Raw genomic sequence first — 15,787 nt, forward strand, 5'->3', positions numbered from 1 at the left:
CAACAAGAATAACACTGAAAAAATCATCAAAATCGGATGTAAAATAACAGAGTTATGATATTTTTAAAGTTTCGCTTAATTTAACAAAACAGCTATGTGCATATCCTGGTCGGTATGTAAATGAGGAACTGATAACATCATCCACTCACTATATCTTTTGCTTTTTATGATATGAAATATAAAATATTCTAATTTTCTCCTCATTGTAAAGTGAAACCATGATAAACTACTCCCTGAACATATGGAATTAGCATTGTTAAATACTATATGGTTCCGTCAGTTTGGTCCTTATTTTCAAATCTGTAGAAAATAATATATTGTGTACTTCAAACAATACGAAAACAAAAGAAATAGTGAGTGATGGACATCAATGACTGACTCATTTGTATGACACTGAATTGTGCATACCACTGTTTTGTGAAAAATAAGCGAAATTTAAAATGCCAAAACCTTTTTAATTTTACACCCGATTTTGATGAATTTTCAGTGTTATGCTAGATTGATTTTTCTCTATTTTTTAAAATCAACATTTTTCTAGGGTGGACTTGACCTTTAAGTTTCTAAACTGACACTGATACATTAGACAGTATTTGACTTTAGCCTCGGTATCATTCAAGAAATCACTTTTCTATTTAAGAAAAAAAAAATACTGTTTGAATTATTAGTTATACAAGGAACAAATACAAACCACATGCTATCTTTGCTCTTTTTTGGAAACCAGCATTTCAAGGCTTTCAGATACATAACTAATATCAAGAACAATCTAAGGATCAAAAGAGAAATAAACACACAGATATAGTAAAATGAAAGTGGAAGAAATCTATTACTTTAAGATGTACATAAAACTATTTATATCCCACATAAATTAAATCCTGAATGTTTACTGATTGGTTTTAATAGCATGATGTGGCCTAACATATTCTCACTATTATGAGATGATGTTGAAAATGAAACACCCACTGAAGAAAATTTATTATTCCGTGACGTCAATGATGGAATAGTGCACGATTCCATCATTGACGTCACAGATCATGACGGCGCAAACACTAATACGCAATCATCACGCTGGGTGCATGGCTTCAATAGAAGTACATGTAGGTCAGTCAGTGCAGTGGGCTATCTATATTTGGTTCAGATTAAAAAAGGAATGAACTATGAGTACAAGAACTAGATTATCAAGATCTATTTCTCTAAGTTATTAAAGTAGGATATAAAATAAATATACCAGGGCTTTATTTCGAAAGTATAGAGGGAATTATATCCTACATAAATCAAATCCTGTATGCTGATTGGTTTAAATAGCATCATGTGATCAAACATATTCTCACTATTTTGCGATGATGTCGAAAATGAAATGCCCACCAAAGAAAAAGTGCTATTCCGTGACGTCAATGATGGAATAGTCGACTATTCCATCATTGACGTCACAGATCATGATGGCGCAAGCACTAATACGCGTTCCGCGCACTGAGCACGCAGATAAGCGCTTCAGGAAAAGTAGGTCAGTCAGCGCAGCTGGTTTGATTCAGATTAAAAAAAGGATGATCTAAGAGTACAAGAACTAGATTATCAAGATCTATTTCTATAATTAATTAAAGTAGGATATAAAACAAATATACCAGGCCTTTATTTCGCAAGTATAGAGGGAATTATTAATCCTCGGTTGTACTGGCAAAAACACTATTTTTCCTCCCTCGGGGCTTCGCCCCTTGGGAAAAATAGTCATGCCAGTGCAACCTCAGATGAATAATTCCCGCTATACTTACTTAAAGCCTGGTACATTGTATATTTGTATATAATCCATTTTTACATTTCATTCCAACACTATTGCCTCTATATAGAATTTTGATCACACATTCATTATTTATTTACAACTTTAGATATATTATGTAAAAAGCAAAGCTAATATTAGTTTACTGATGGAATTTTTTTGTTTTCAAAATATCCAATAAGATCGCTCATAGTCAGACAGTGAAGAAATAATTACTATCAATAGCCATGGTGTTATCTTCATCATTACATGTATAGAACAATTATATTTGGCAAATAAAATTCAATTCATTTTAACATTTTGACAACCACTACTTAGATATTAATTGTATTTGGCTCTTTATACTCCGGGGGGGGGGGGCACATACATTGACAAGTGAATACCATGCGCGACCAAAAAAACACGTGAAAAATGTAGTTTCTCAAGGTTAAGAAATAAAATACATATGAAGTTGAATATAGACCTTTTTTTGTATTAATCAAGTAGTCATTTCATCTGCTAATGCTCAAAGTAATTTAACTGATACAATTTTTTCATGTTATTTTTCGTCACCTTATATAGATGTATCTCCATGTAATTTCTCAAGATTAAGAAATGAAAATATATGTGCAATTGGAAATAAGACCAATCTTTATTAATCAAGTAGTCATTACATATGCTAATGCTCAATGTTATTTAACTGATACAATTTCTTCTCTCATTTTCGTCACCTTATATAGATGTATCTCCATGTAATTTCTCAAGATTAGGAAATGAAAACATATGGGAGATTGAAAATTAGACCAATCTTTGTGAATCAAGTAGTCATATATGCTAATGCTCAAATGTAATTCACCTGATACAGTTTCTTTTTCTCATTTTCATCACCTTATCCAGATGTTTATCCATGTCGTTTCTCACGGCTAAGAAATGAAATATATTTGAAATTGGAAAATAGACCTATCTTTGTGAGCCAAGTAGTCATTACATATGCAAATGCTCAATGGTATCTAACTGTTACAATTTCTTTTCTCATTTTCATCACCTTATCTTGATATATATCCATAGGCAAAGGTAAGATGGAGATGATCTAGTTGCCATCCTGAGTCTTAGCAATGGTTAGAGCCTCTGACTGAAGGGATGGATGGTCACTCAGCTGCTGACTAACTCGACCCCCTTGGGCTTGACTACCACCGGCACGACTTGCATTGTCATTGTCTCCTTCATCGCGTGGTGTCTTACCTGCGCGTGACGATGCCTTGCTACCGCCGCGTCCACGCCCTCGTCCACGACCTCGACCACGAGATGGTCCAGACCTACCCGTAGCCTGGCTCGGTGCTGCTTCGCTTCTCTCCTGGCTTCTATCGATGCTACCATCCCGTTGACCGCCATCGTCCGCCCCTTCGTCACCGGACTTTGCGCCCGATTTAGAACCCTGTGCCCTTGATCGACGTTCACCGGGTGGTAGACTACGTCGTCGGGATTTGGCCCCTGAAGCCTTACCAGGACCGTCGCCACTCTGCTCACCGCCGCCCTGTCCACTCCGTGCCCCATCTCCAGCCTCTGGGGCCACACTGCCAGGAGCAGCGCTAGCCGCAGCTGTGGGTGCAGCCGAGGTGCCACCTCCGGCTGGTAAGCCAGACTTGCCTTCCAACGCTGCCAGACGAGTGTCCATTTTGTCCAAACGATCCTTGTTCTAAAATTGATAGAGAGAATAGAGAGCCAGTCAGACACTGTACTAAAAATTAATTGAAGTCTTTATGTTTTATATTCATCCCCATCTAAGATACATGTACAAAGGTTCCATGCAATTCTGTTTAACATTGTCAACTGTCAAGCAATGGCAGATATTTGTCTTTTGTCACTATAATTTCTTCTACCCTTACTTCCTTATACAGTACACATTAATACAAACAACATAAAAAGATAAGTACAACTGAATTAGTGAGAATTAGAATCAACAATACTTACCAAATCCTGAGGCTTTGCATTGGGGGAAGATCTGATTATCCACACTGCAGATCAAAAACTTATCAATATCATTATTAGGTGAACATATAGGTGCAGAGAGAATGGAAAGAATTGATCGATTCTACAAGAAGCCTGGATGTGATTTTATTCTGTTGAATAAATTTTTGTATGTTGATTAATGAGTGTCTGGTCTGCATTACAGCTAAACTTTGTCTTACATATGTATGACTGTGTGGATGGTGTCAAATTATTATTTCTATTTTTTCAAAATGCATGGTATATTCATTTCCTGGCATGACAGAATTAAGGGGAATACATTATCATTTGCCTTAATTTCAGGTACCAGTAAACACCCCCCCCCCAAGTTTTTGCAATCTTATAAGAAATGAATATCTAGTACCAAACTGTAAAAGTACCATTCTTTAGTGGTATTTGTCATGAAGCACTTTGTCAGTAATTTTCACTGACAAAGTTGCTCTTGGCCAATCAGAGGCGAGGATTTCAGTAGCTTATAACAGTTGTTGGTGCAAATAACTGACAATTAGCTTCATAAGATACTTCCCTGTGCTCATTAACACAAAGTTTAGTGTTTGATTGTACGGTTGAGTTTTAAGATTGATTGCACATGATGATGATGAATGTAATCAATCATAAAAGTCAGCCCTAAGAACAATTGCAATGAAACCCTTGGAACAAGTGGGCTTGTGTGGAAAGAGAAAAATAAATAAGATCAAAGAAAGTTTGAGAAAATCAGACAAATAATGACAGAGTTATGAGTATTTGAATAATAATGATCTAAACTTCAAATGCTCATAACTTTCTTATTATGCATTCAATTTTTCTCAAACTTTTGTTGATCTGATTTTTTTTTATTCTTCTGTTTTTTTCACAAGCCAGCCTGTTCCAAAGGTTTTATTTTCCTTCAAGGTCTGAATTAATGAACCCAAAGGGTTGCGTTTGATCGGATCAACCACACCTATGGAAAGCCAGCAATGCCATTGTCTAAAATGCATGTTTCTTCAAAATGTTTTCCAGTAATGATGCATACTCGTACAATCAATGTTTTTTTGACAATTGGGCGAGCCCCTCTTTGTTTACAAAGGACATTGTGCAAATATCCTGCATAAAAAATTATGACAATGATGGATTTCCATAGAGTTAAAGTTGATCAGATCAATCGCAACTCTTTGTAAGACACTGCAAAGGTTGCTGCTTCTAAGTACATTTATGTTTACACTATGGCATCTTTAATGAAACTAGTTAAAAACAAAAATCATCCTGTTGCTTGAGTACTTCAGAGTCGGGGGGGGGGGGGGGGGACACTTACATTGACGAGTGGATCAGACCTGGGTTCAGAGTAAACCTCATGCAACAAGTTTCACTGTTTGGAAGCAGTAACCACTGCAATTAGGTACAGTGACAGCCCTTATAGTACTTTATTAAAGTATTTGGTAAAATGATTTAACCCCATTATTACCTCCAACATATCTTTACGTTTGGTGGTAAGAAACAAACAGTGTAAAAAGGGGTGCGAAACTATTGTGAATGTTACAATAACAGCACAGCAAATAATAAGATTAGAATAAAAAAAACATTCTTGATAATCATCACTCACATCAGTGGTTTTATTATATAAATATGCTATACACTGTAGTTCCTGATCAGGTTTTGAGATATACATCTATTTCACAGCTATATATTTCAATCTAATAATCAAATATTTGTTTTCTATTGGAAAGATGACGGATAAAATCGCAATATATGATACATGTATTTACACGAACATTAAATGAATGTACATGTAATACATTAAGGCCTACAAATGGGACGGTTTTACATGAAAATACAGAAATTTCAATCATCAACACAAGTGTTACATGTATATGATAAAGTGCACTATCAGTGAAAATTTTCAGTATGCTAATATCTGATTAGGATGACAGCATCAGTTTCATAATTTAACCAAATTTTTTTTACAATTTCATATTTTCATTCCTTTGACATAAGATATTGCCTGCAACTCTTATCTTTTGAAAAAGAATCTGATTCAATATTACAATTACCGGTATTAAAACAGTAACAAGTAACAATATAATGATACACAATCTTAAATTACGTGAGAATCCTTGAAAAATGTAGATCATTTCAATGTACTAAACTTCACACCACCTAATATGTTTGGATTTGAAATAATATGAAGATGGAAATTGTATCTAAAGCAAAACAAATTCAAACAGAAAGAAAATACACATTTGAACCTGCTGTTTATAGCAACATCTGCATAGATGGTCAAACTGTCTTTTACTTCTTAAGACCACAAGTTTGATTTATTGTCCACGGCGGACTGCATTTGCATATATTAATGAGTCAGAAAGAAGAGGATCAAGGGTGTTTGTATTCCAGTTCTTCAAATAGCCTGGTGATTGAGTCGCTGCCCGGCAAGCAGTAGATGGCAGGTTCGAATTCCACTGCTTCCAATTTTTTCTGACTTTAAGATTTTCATTAAAGATCGAGCATGCGATCTTAAACATATAAGGAGTAATGCCGTAAAACTTGTTTACACACACACAAAAAGATTGATTTCCCTTGAAAAGCATTTTGACTCCCCTTTTAAACATAAGTTTAGACCTTTCCATAAAGACCACTTGTTCCTCAAAATTAGTATTCTTATCTCCCCCAGTGGTCTTTCACTCGTACAGGATTAACAATGAGGGAAAATACAATTTTGAGAGAAATAAAATACAACTTACATGTACGTGTAAAATGGTATAAAACATTCTTATAAATTATAAATATTCTGTAAATAAATCTGCCAGGTTTGGGTCATGAATCCCAAGTTTGGAAGAATAAAACACTTGTCTGTATGAAAGATGAAGAGAAGATAGAATTGAAGGCTATTTGAAATGAAGGCTTTTTTTTGGAAAAAGGACTGATTGGGGAGGGGATGAAGAGGATAGAGAGAGAGCGAGAGGGGCGAATGCTCATGAAAAAATAAATTGGCAATTAATTCCAAAGACCAATAGTCGATATTATCTCAATAAATATGTTATTTGTAACCACCTAATCTCAATGGCAATTGATTCTAATCTTGGTTAATTTTCCAAGTCCAAAATATTTTAGTGCATGCATGTCTGAACATTATGCAATGGTTAATTTCTAAGTCCAAAATATTTTTAGTGCATGCATGTCTGAACATTATGCAATGGTTAATTTCTAAGTCCAAAATATTTTTAGTGCATGCATGTCTGAACATTATGCAATGGTTAATTTCTAAGTCCAAAATATTTTTAGTGCATGCATGTCTGAACATTATGCAATGGTTAATTTCGAAGTCCAAAATATTTTTAGTGCATGCATGTCTGAACATTATGCAATGGTTAATTTCTAAGTCCAAAATATTTTTAGTGCGTGCATGTCTGAACATTATGCAATGGTTAATTTCTAAGTCCAAAATATTTTTAGTGCATGCATGTCTGAACATTATGCAATGGTTAATTTCGAAGTCCAAAATATTTTTAGTGCATGCATGTCTGAACATTATGCAATGGTTAATTTCTAAGTCCAAAATATTTTTAGTGCGTGCATGTCTGAACATTATGCAATGGTTAATTTCGAAGTCCAAAATATTTTTAGTGCATGCATGTCTGAACATTATGCTGTTCATCACAATACAGAATACATGTGATTTCACATATACAAAGGAGAATAAAACAAAGTAAAGACTATATATCAAATTAGGGTTGACAGAATTGTTCATAGACTAAGCCATCACACATTTTAAGAAAACATATCAGTATTTCAGTCTCTACCCTCTAATCAAGGTGTTTGGTACATGGTTGAATTCCATAAAAAAAAACTATGGTAAGACTGCTTCAAAGCAAAGGAAGAATGACATATCAAATCTATCACATTAATCTAAGATACATAATTGTAAAAAAGAAAGAAAAGTATAAGGAGCATGAATAATGCCACAAGATCAAGCTGAAATTCCAAATTTGAATGAGTCTCTACACTTTTCAATACTTAAAGAAAAAAAATTGATAACACTTTAAAACAGGATAGCCTTTTTTTGACCAATTCAATAATTTCAAAAAATTTAAAGACAGTATGCGATTTATTACTGGCTATTTCTATTTCATACAAAATGGCAAATTTGACTTGGTCTTATAATAAATCTTTAACTTGGAGTTTTAAGAATTCACAATGCTTTTAATATATGTTTAGTCTCCACTTAATAGCGATTCATATTTTATTTCTGATAAAGATGTCTGCTCTTTGCAAGATACATTTGATAATATTGTGAGCTGCAAAATGTTCAATATTAACTCAATTATATTTCATTGAATTTGGAATAATAAATACAACACACCTTATATTATTCATTTTGCTCAGTAAAAATATAGTATGCATCATTTAAAAATTCACTGGTGAATACAAATGGCAAGAAAATGAATCATACAGTAAATAGTGTCCATTGTACATAACTAGATATCAATGGCTGTACAGTACATTTTTCAGATGTATGTTGACAAAAATTGGATTGGCTACTACAAAGAGTGTTCCATTCACAATATCTCTGAAGAAAATCAGTTTCCGGTTTGGTTTAGTTTGTGATTACAGGATTTGGTTCAGGACAAGTTGAGGATATACATTAGGTTTATAGGTTTAGTATTTTTGGCCCGAATTCACAAAGGTGGTTTTGAAAACCCACAGGTGAATCCATGGTTTATGCAGATTTCCTGTATAAATTACGCTTATTTTAGCATGTATAAAAAATGTCCAATTCTGATGCGCGCTTTTGCCACAGTGTGCTATATTGACGCCTGTTGCTATGGTTAGATACGCTATTTTTTTTCATGAGTCCTTTGTTTGAAGAGTGGACTCATGAATAAGAACAGTGGACTCGTGAATAAAATAGCGTATCTTACCATGGTAACAGGCGTCAATTCGGCGCACTGTAACAAAAGTGCGCATCAGAATTGGACATTTTTTATACACGCGCCAGATACGCGCTAAATTAAGCGTAATTTATACAGGAAATCTGCATAAACCATGGACTTAACCGTGGGTTTTCAAAACCACCTTTGTGAATTCGGGCCTTTATGTTTAAGTTTACATTTTGGTTTATTTTCACTTGGACTTCAAGCAGTTGGTCTACTTATCAGATAGTGTTATTTCACATTAGCTACAAACCCATTAACCACTCTAATTTCGGTCTACACTCCACATGGATTAATGCCGCTAGGTATAAGACTCATTTAATCCAATTCTGAGTTGGTCTTACATCCACTGGTCTATATTCTGAAGTCTGGTTTAACTTAGACCGTGGTCTAAATCTGTGCTAAACTCATGGGAAGCCAAAAGTGTCAAAATTTGTATCAAGTTGTATGTTTCTTATGTTTACTGTGCTTTTTCCTGATTCATCGATGGTGAAGACAATCATCTATATTTATACTTCCTACACAATTATGAATGATTTGAGAACCAAATGAGCTGAAATATATCTCAACCGTTAGTGATTTATGTAACAATTGGCTATCCATACTTTAAACCAGAGTTAAAGTTAAACCCGACTTCACTATGTCTATTTAAAATTTTTCACTTTGCTAAAAATGAAAAGTTGCCTCATTAAAGGACAAGTCCACCCCAACAAAAAATTGATTTGAATAAAAAGAGAAAAATTCAACAAGCATAACACTGAAAATTTCATCAAAATCGGATGTAAAATAAGAAAGTTATAGCATTTTTAAATTTCGCTTATTTTCAGCAAAACAGTTATATGAACGAGCCAGTTACATCCATTGAGAGAGTTGATGACATCACTCACTCACTAATTCTTTTGTATTTTATTATATGAAATATTTTTATTTTCTCGCCATTGTCATGTGAAATTAAGTTTCATTCCTCCCTGAACATGTGGAATTCCATTATTTTAACATTTTGTGCTTCAGGCAAGGAGGTCCTAATTGTCAAATTCGTAAAAATTGAAAAATTGTATAATTCAAACAACAAAAAACAAAAGAAATAGTGAGTGAGTGACATCCTTGACTCTCTCATTTGGATGTAACTGGCTCGTTCGTATAACTATTTTGTTGAAAATAAGCAAAACTTTGAAATGTCATAACTTTCTTATTTTACATCCGATTTTGATGAAATTTTCAGCATTGTGCTTGTCTGATTTTTCTCTATTGATTCAAATCAACATTTTTCTGAAGTGGACTTGACCTTTAACATTTCGTCTAATTAAATAGAATTACTGGTGTAAGATCAAGTGGATATAGATAAAAAGGGTAGAGCCTCACTAGAAATTAAACAAAATGGTAAATGGGCTAACTTGCAATTAGACAAAATGGATAGTAGGCAAACTGTTTGTAGACGAAGTAGGATTATATGAGATGAGACAAACACGGAAATTAGACGAAGAAGGTTTAGACTAATTGTAAATGTAGCGATTCTATCAGAGCAAATGTTACGGAACAAAAAAATGTACTAACTAATGCTTTTCCATTTTAATTACAGAATTAACCAGTACCAATTGGAACACATACAGTAGTATTGAATTGTATACAGCAGACTCTTTGACTAAATACTGGAGTTGGCACTTATATCATCAAGTAAAGCGGTGATAATCAAAATATGAGTTGGTATCAACGATACATGCTTCTACAACTGGAAAATAATGAATCAATAATCCAAACTTAGTATTATATCCTACAACGCTTCGACAGGGACATCCGATTGTCAACTCCTCCATAAATGCACATGTAACAACCGTAGGTCTCCAAAATTTGTTGCCCTGGGATGCATAGAAGCCTTGAAAACCCGGCAAAAATCACTTGGTGTCAAGAAAACGCATGCTCTTGTCGAAATGTTGTAGGTTTGGATCATTGATTCATAATTTTCCAATTGATGAACGCAGACTGAATCAATAAATATCTGTTGCTTTATGAATATCTCTACTTACGACTGCCGGCACTTCCGCCCCTTTCATCACCCTTTTTATCATCATCTTTTCCATCATTGTTATTGTCATCCTCTTTCGATTTATCATCATCTTTGCCATTCTCTTTATCACCATCATTGTCGTCCCCTTCACCGTCTTCCTTTCCTGACCCACCTTCATCATTATCTTTCTTCTTCTCTTTCTCTTCTTCTTCGATCTGCTTCAGGAGTGGCTCTATCTTATCCTTGAATTCCTCGAAGACGAGCTGAAGATCTCGTATCTCCTCCCGTCGCTACGGTAACACGGCAAACACACAGCACACAGTGACAATTGAAAGATGTGCGGAAGGGGGGAGTGATACGGTTGTTAATGTTAGTGGAGTGGTGCAATATATTTAAATTTAAAAAGTGCATGATTCACAAATCTGATATTTAGTTAGCTCATCATTTAGGGAAGTCTTTTTATTAATACGTGAACAATATCTCAAGTTTAATAAACAAATACAAATCATATTGAAGTGATCGACAGACATGATAATGTTATGTGTAGTTGATCGATAGTATGTCTTTAAAGCTGAATTGATTGTCTAATTGCCAAATTATGATCAGAAACGTGCACAACTGCAGTAATATCAATAAGATTGTATATTGAATTTAAATAATATGTGCATGTCATTCATCATTTGGCCCTCTGTGAAAAAGCCTAAAATCATTAAAGGGATTGTTTTAACTTCATCAGGATCTAAATATATCTTTTTTACTGAAGCAAAAACTGTAATCATCGCAACCCTTTAGATCAGATAGGAATCGCCTGATTTTTAAGCTAATCTGTCACTTTAATTGCTGCAATAATGTTATAACCACTGTTATAATTGTCCACAATGATGCTTAAGTTAACACTGTAGGCTATAGAGGGAAAAGCTATTTTAGTTATTGCTAAACATTTAATGATGCTACTGAAATAAATATTTTCAGGGTTTTTCTTTTGAACAATATTACATGCATGGACAGCATGGAGAGCCCCACAGCTCAGATCATTACAAACCTCTACAGAGTCACTCAATCCCTTTGACATACAGTAAGGAGTGGGCTATAAATGGGTGATTTTTAAAAATTTTACTGTGGCAACAGTTTTTTTGTGTTCCTTTTACCTTATCTCAACATGAAATGTCAATATTTTTTGTCTCGGGTCCGAGAAAAATATTCTTTGACACTATAGTTTATATACAGGCCTTTTTATATGTCATGGTGGTCAATGCATGCATATATGCAGTGTAGTATGAACAGTACATTGTATACTGTATAGTCCCTATGGATAAATGACATTTTTTATTCATTTTGCAAATATCCGTAAAACCCTAAGTAGAGGAATAAAAGCAATATATATATATTAAAAAGACAAAAAAAAAGTATTTTGACCCATGTATAGCCCAATCCTATTGATATCCAATGCAAAAATACAAATTAAATCTAGTGATGAATAAAAGAAGAAAGCAAGATTGTAGCTCACCGATTTCGTCTCTGAATCCACCTTTCTTGTCAGATGTACCCTGACTGTCTGGACACTACTCTCAACTTTAGCCATGGACTCTTTGACCTAGAACACAAAATGAAACAATATGGAGTTAGACCTCTATTTCACCCAAACCAGATGGAAGCTACAGACAATGATGCCCTACAGTGACATAAAGAAAGAAGTGGCACACAAACAAAATTTGACATATACTTTCAACTCGTCTTAGTGGCCACCTGTTTATAGTAAAAAAATCTGTCCCATTTTGAAAATAAAAAGTGTTAAAAAACCTGTCAATAAACTCCTATACATGAACAGTGATCTTGCTAGTTTGACAAGGTATCTCTGTCTGTCTCTATACATCTCTCCCTCTCTCTCTCTCATAAAGCCCTACTGTTCAACAAAGTCTCCCCCTTTCCATCAAACTCAGGTTAAGAACGTTATAATCTACAGTAAAGTTGAGGGTGATTGTTTTCAGCTCGCTTTACATCAAATTTTGGAATTGATATTCCCTCCTCTGAATCGTCCCACACTAAATTGTAAAAAAGGGAGGAATCTGTCTTTGCCTGGATCAGTAAAGGAGCACTATAAAAAAATGATTTAAATCTTGTTTGAAAGTTTCTTATAAAACTCATTTCTGTCAATGTGTCAATGGGACATTCATGAATGTCTGTGGTCTATATTATGGTTGTTAAACCTTATATGTTTGTCATTTTGCCTCCGAAGAAGATTCTGCTAGGATCGAAAGCTTAGGCCCCTTTTGACTCTCTTATTTTCATTAACATCAAAATAGAAATAGTGGAAAGTAAACATATCATTTGTACCCTTTCTATGGAGAACAAATTTAGAATTTCTTTCTTTGCGTGAATGAAAGCATATTAATACACAAGTGAGGTACTAGTTATTTAGGAGGAAAAATATTGTGCAATGAACATCAACACATTCAAGGTGTGCATGCTACCCAAAAGAAGTTGTGCTAGTAATAAACTTGAATAGGCTGGTGTATTTGAATAAGGTAAACAATTACTTTGCAATCAACAATATATGATTTAGAAAAGAAAATTGTGGACAGAGAAGACAACAAAAGAAATGGTTGAATTTGAACACTGATTTGAAACTGTTTTATGTGCCATAGTCCTTGGGGAATTAGAAGTCAGAAACAATGCATCAGTGCAAAAAGCTGCCAGGATATTTATATCACATATTTCTCCCTGGCACAATACTGCTGAGAAAACACAGAAACCAGCTCATAAGAGGCCAAATGTTCAAATGCTATAAACATGGCAGATTGTTACTTTTGACATCATGTAGTGTACAGTCTTCACTTTTAACATTAGATCATTATAAATAATTTTACATTTAAAGTTTTTCATTAATATACCAGCAGTAATTTGCAAATGCAAGTTTCCAGGCCAAAGAATTTCTAGCCATTGCACTGTACAGAATTTTCTTTGAAATCCTGAAATACAAATCTGAGATTTCTTAGGCAGTCTACTTTTACGAATAAAATGTTTTACTAGATATTAACAAACGATGTTACCAGTGTACAAAAAGCAAACAAACCAAATCAAAGGTGCTTAAAGAAAAATTACAATCTAAGAAAATAGGGATGTATCAAACTAAGATTTTATCTTCAAAAACAAAAACAAATCCATGCTACATGTACATCATGCCCATGGTGACGGGGGAAGAGTGTGGTGAAAATAACATGGTGCTTTAAAAAAAAAAGGTATTAAGTGCATATTGGGAGGTGAAACATGGATCACTGCACACTCTTTCAATACAAACCTCTTCCACTTTTCTCCTTTGCTGATTGTTGAAAAAAACACAAACAAAAAAATAAGTTCATGAATTTAACATTTTTTGACAGAAAATAAACGTTGATTTGATTAATAAACATGTACTTGTCACTTCTGATGTTTTATTTAAAGTATATATCAACAAGTTGCTCCAAAGCTTCAAATTCTTTCAGATTATGATATGAATGCTAAAGCTTGTATAAACAAAAGCTTTTTGTAAAGAGTCAGTAATAAGAATTTCATGTAAGTACCACCTGACATTCGTAAGTGTAGTGGTCATTGGATGTTCTTTCAGTCGTTGGAATTCAAATTTGGCATCTGGTGCCCTCTATTGGTAAAGTTTTTATTTTCACTTAAAATTTTTCAATTACTTTAAAAATTTAGTAATTGGATATAAGAAAGCTAAAGACAAAGATTATATCCTGAAATTTCCCACCCATTCTTTGCTTGAGATAGGATGTTACATAATCCAGACATAAATGTGTAGATAGTTCACTTTGCTCAGGAACCTGACCAAAATAAATTTTGATGTTAACATCAGAGAATTAACGTAAGGCATTTTCCTTTCATGTCTTTTACATCATAAATGTTTTAGGTAAACATGTTAATATATAGTAACAAATTGGAATAGTGACATGCATTTTTTGTATAATTAAACTGCATAGCTAAATCCTGCATAGTGTAAGCAAACATAGAAATACCTTATTAAGCTCTTCCTCCAGGAATTCCACCTTCTCCAAGGCAGCAGGATCAACCTTGCCTCCCTTGCCAGCGGCTAGCTTCTCTTTCTGTGAGATTGGGATAGGTGCGGCAGCGGGTGCCCCACCGCCCTGGGCAGCCTTCTGAGCGGCGGCCTCGATCTGCTGCTGCAACTGACTGTACTTGGTGGTGAACTCCTGGCGCACCATCTGGACATCTCGGATTCTAGAATTGAAAATTTGAAATCATACTTGATTTGATCCTTTGCCCGCTTAGTTCGCCTGGAGTAACATACAACAGACTGCCCCACTTAAATCAAGTCACATACACACAGGCCCGTTTTCTGAAGTTGGGTATAACTCAAACTCAGGTTTAAAGTTGTGGTTTAACTATGGATAGCCAATTGTTACATAAATCACTAACGATATCATATTTCAGCTCATTTGGCTCTCAAATCATTCATAATTGTCTAGGAAGTACAAATAGATGATTGTCTTCACCGTCGATTATTCAGGGAAGAGCACAGTAAACATAAGGAAAATACAACTTGATAAAAATTTTGACACTTTTGGCTTCCCATAATTTTAGCACAGAGTTAGACCATGGTCTAAGTTAAACCTGACTTCAGAATACGGGCCACAGAGTCAATTAATTACACACATACACAGTAGTGATGACTACAGTGCACTGTATATACACAGCTTTTCTTTATATAAACCTATAAAAAATACTGTGAGTTCAACTAGACTAGTCCATGCAAAACCCTCCTTGAAACCAGTAGGAGTATCTTGGTCGAAGGAAGATCAGAGTATCTCTGTCCCAACGGGCACCACTCCAACCTTACCTCTGACCCTTCCTCCAACCAAAACAGCCTACTCTGGGTCATGATTAGATCTTTGGAATTTTATTTCATTCATAGTAGAATCTTACTCCAACAAGGATCCCACGTCTGAACGCAGCTATACAGACTAGGTGGTGTTTAGACGAAAGGAAAAACAAAAGGATTACAGTCGGTCTGGAAATTAAACAGAATGGTAAATGGGCTAAAGGGTAATTAGAGCAGGTGGTTAGTTACCCATTACAGACAAACTAAGATTAGACCATGTGGAATGA

General features: G+C 34.5%; 1 protein-coding gene across 5 annotated transcripts in view; it reads right to left on the reverse strand.

Moving 5' to 3' along the window:
- Nucleotides 1-483: 483 nt before the first annotated feature.
- LOC121423347 (golgin subfamily A member 6-like protein 22) overlaps nucleotides 484-15,787 on the reverse strand; it is a 44,580-nt gene continuing 29,276 nt past the window's right edge. For 2 of the 5 annotated variants that reach the window (XM_041618702.1, XM_041618701.1), the window contains 4 exons: nucleotides 14,677-14,899; nucleotides 13,965-13,985; nucleotides 12,174-12,260; nucleotides 484-3,446 (listed from right to left, as the gene is read on the reverse strand). In XM_041618702.1, the coding sequence (XP_041474636.1) occupies nucleotides 2,841-3,446; nucleotides 12,174-12,260; nucleotides 13,965-13,985; nucleotides 14,677-14,899 (937 nt within the window). In that variant the 3' untranslated portion in view covers nucleotides 484-2,840. Of the gene's footprint in view, nucleotides 3,447-9,927; nucleotides 10,957-12,173; nucleotides 12,261-13,964; nucleotides 13,986-14,676; nucleotides 14,900-15,787 lie in introns of those variants that run through there. The other 3 variants (XM_041618704.1, XM_041618703.1, XM_041618705.1) reach the window with 3 other exon arrangements.

The sequence above is a fragment of the Lytechinus variegatus genome, chromosome 10, assembly GCF_018143015.1.
Source record: "Lytechinus variegatus isolate NC3 chromosome 10, Lvar_3.0, whole genome shotgun sequence".
In the NCBI taxonomy this organism is placed as follows: domain Eukaryota; kingdom Metazoa; phylum Echinodermata; class Echinoidea; order Temnopleuroida; family Toxopneustidae; genus Lytechinus; species Lytechinus variegatus.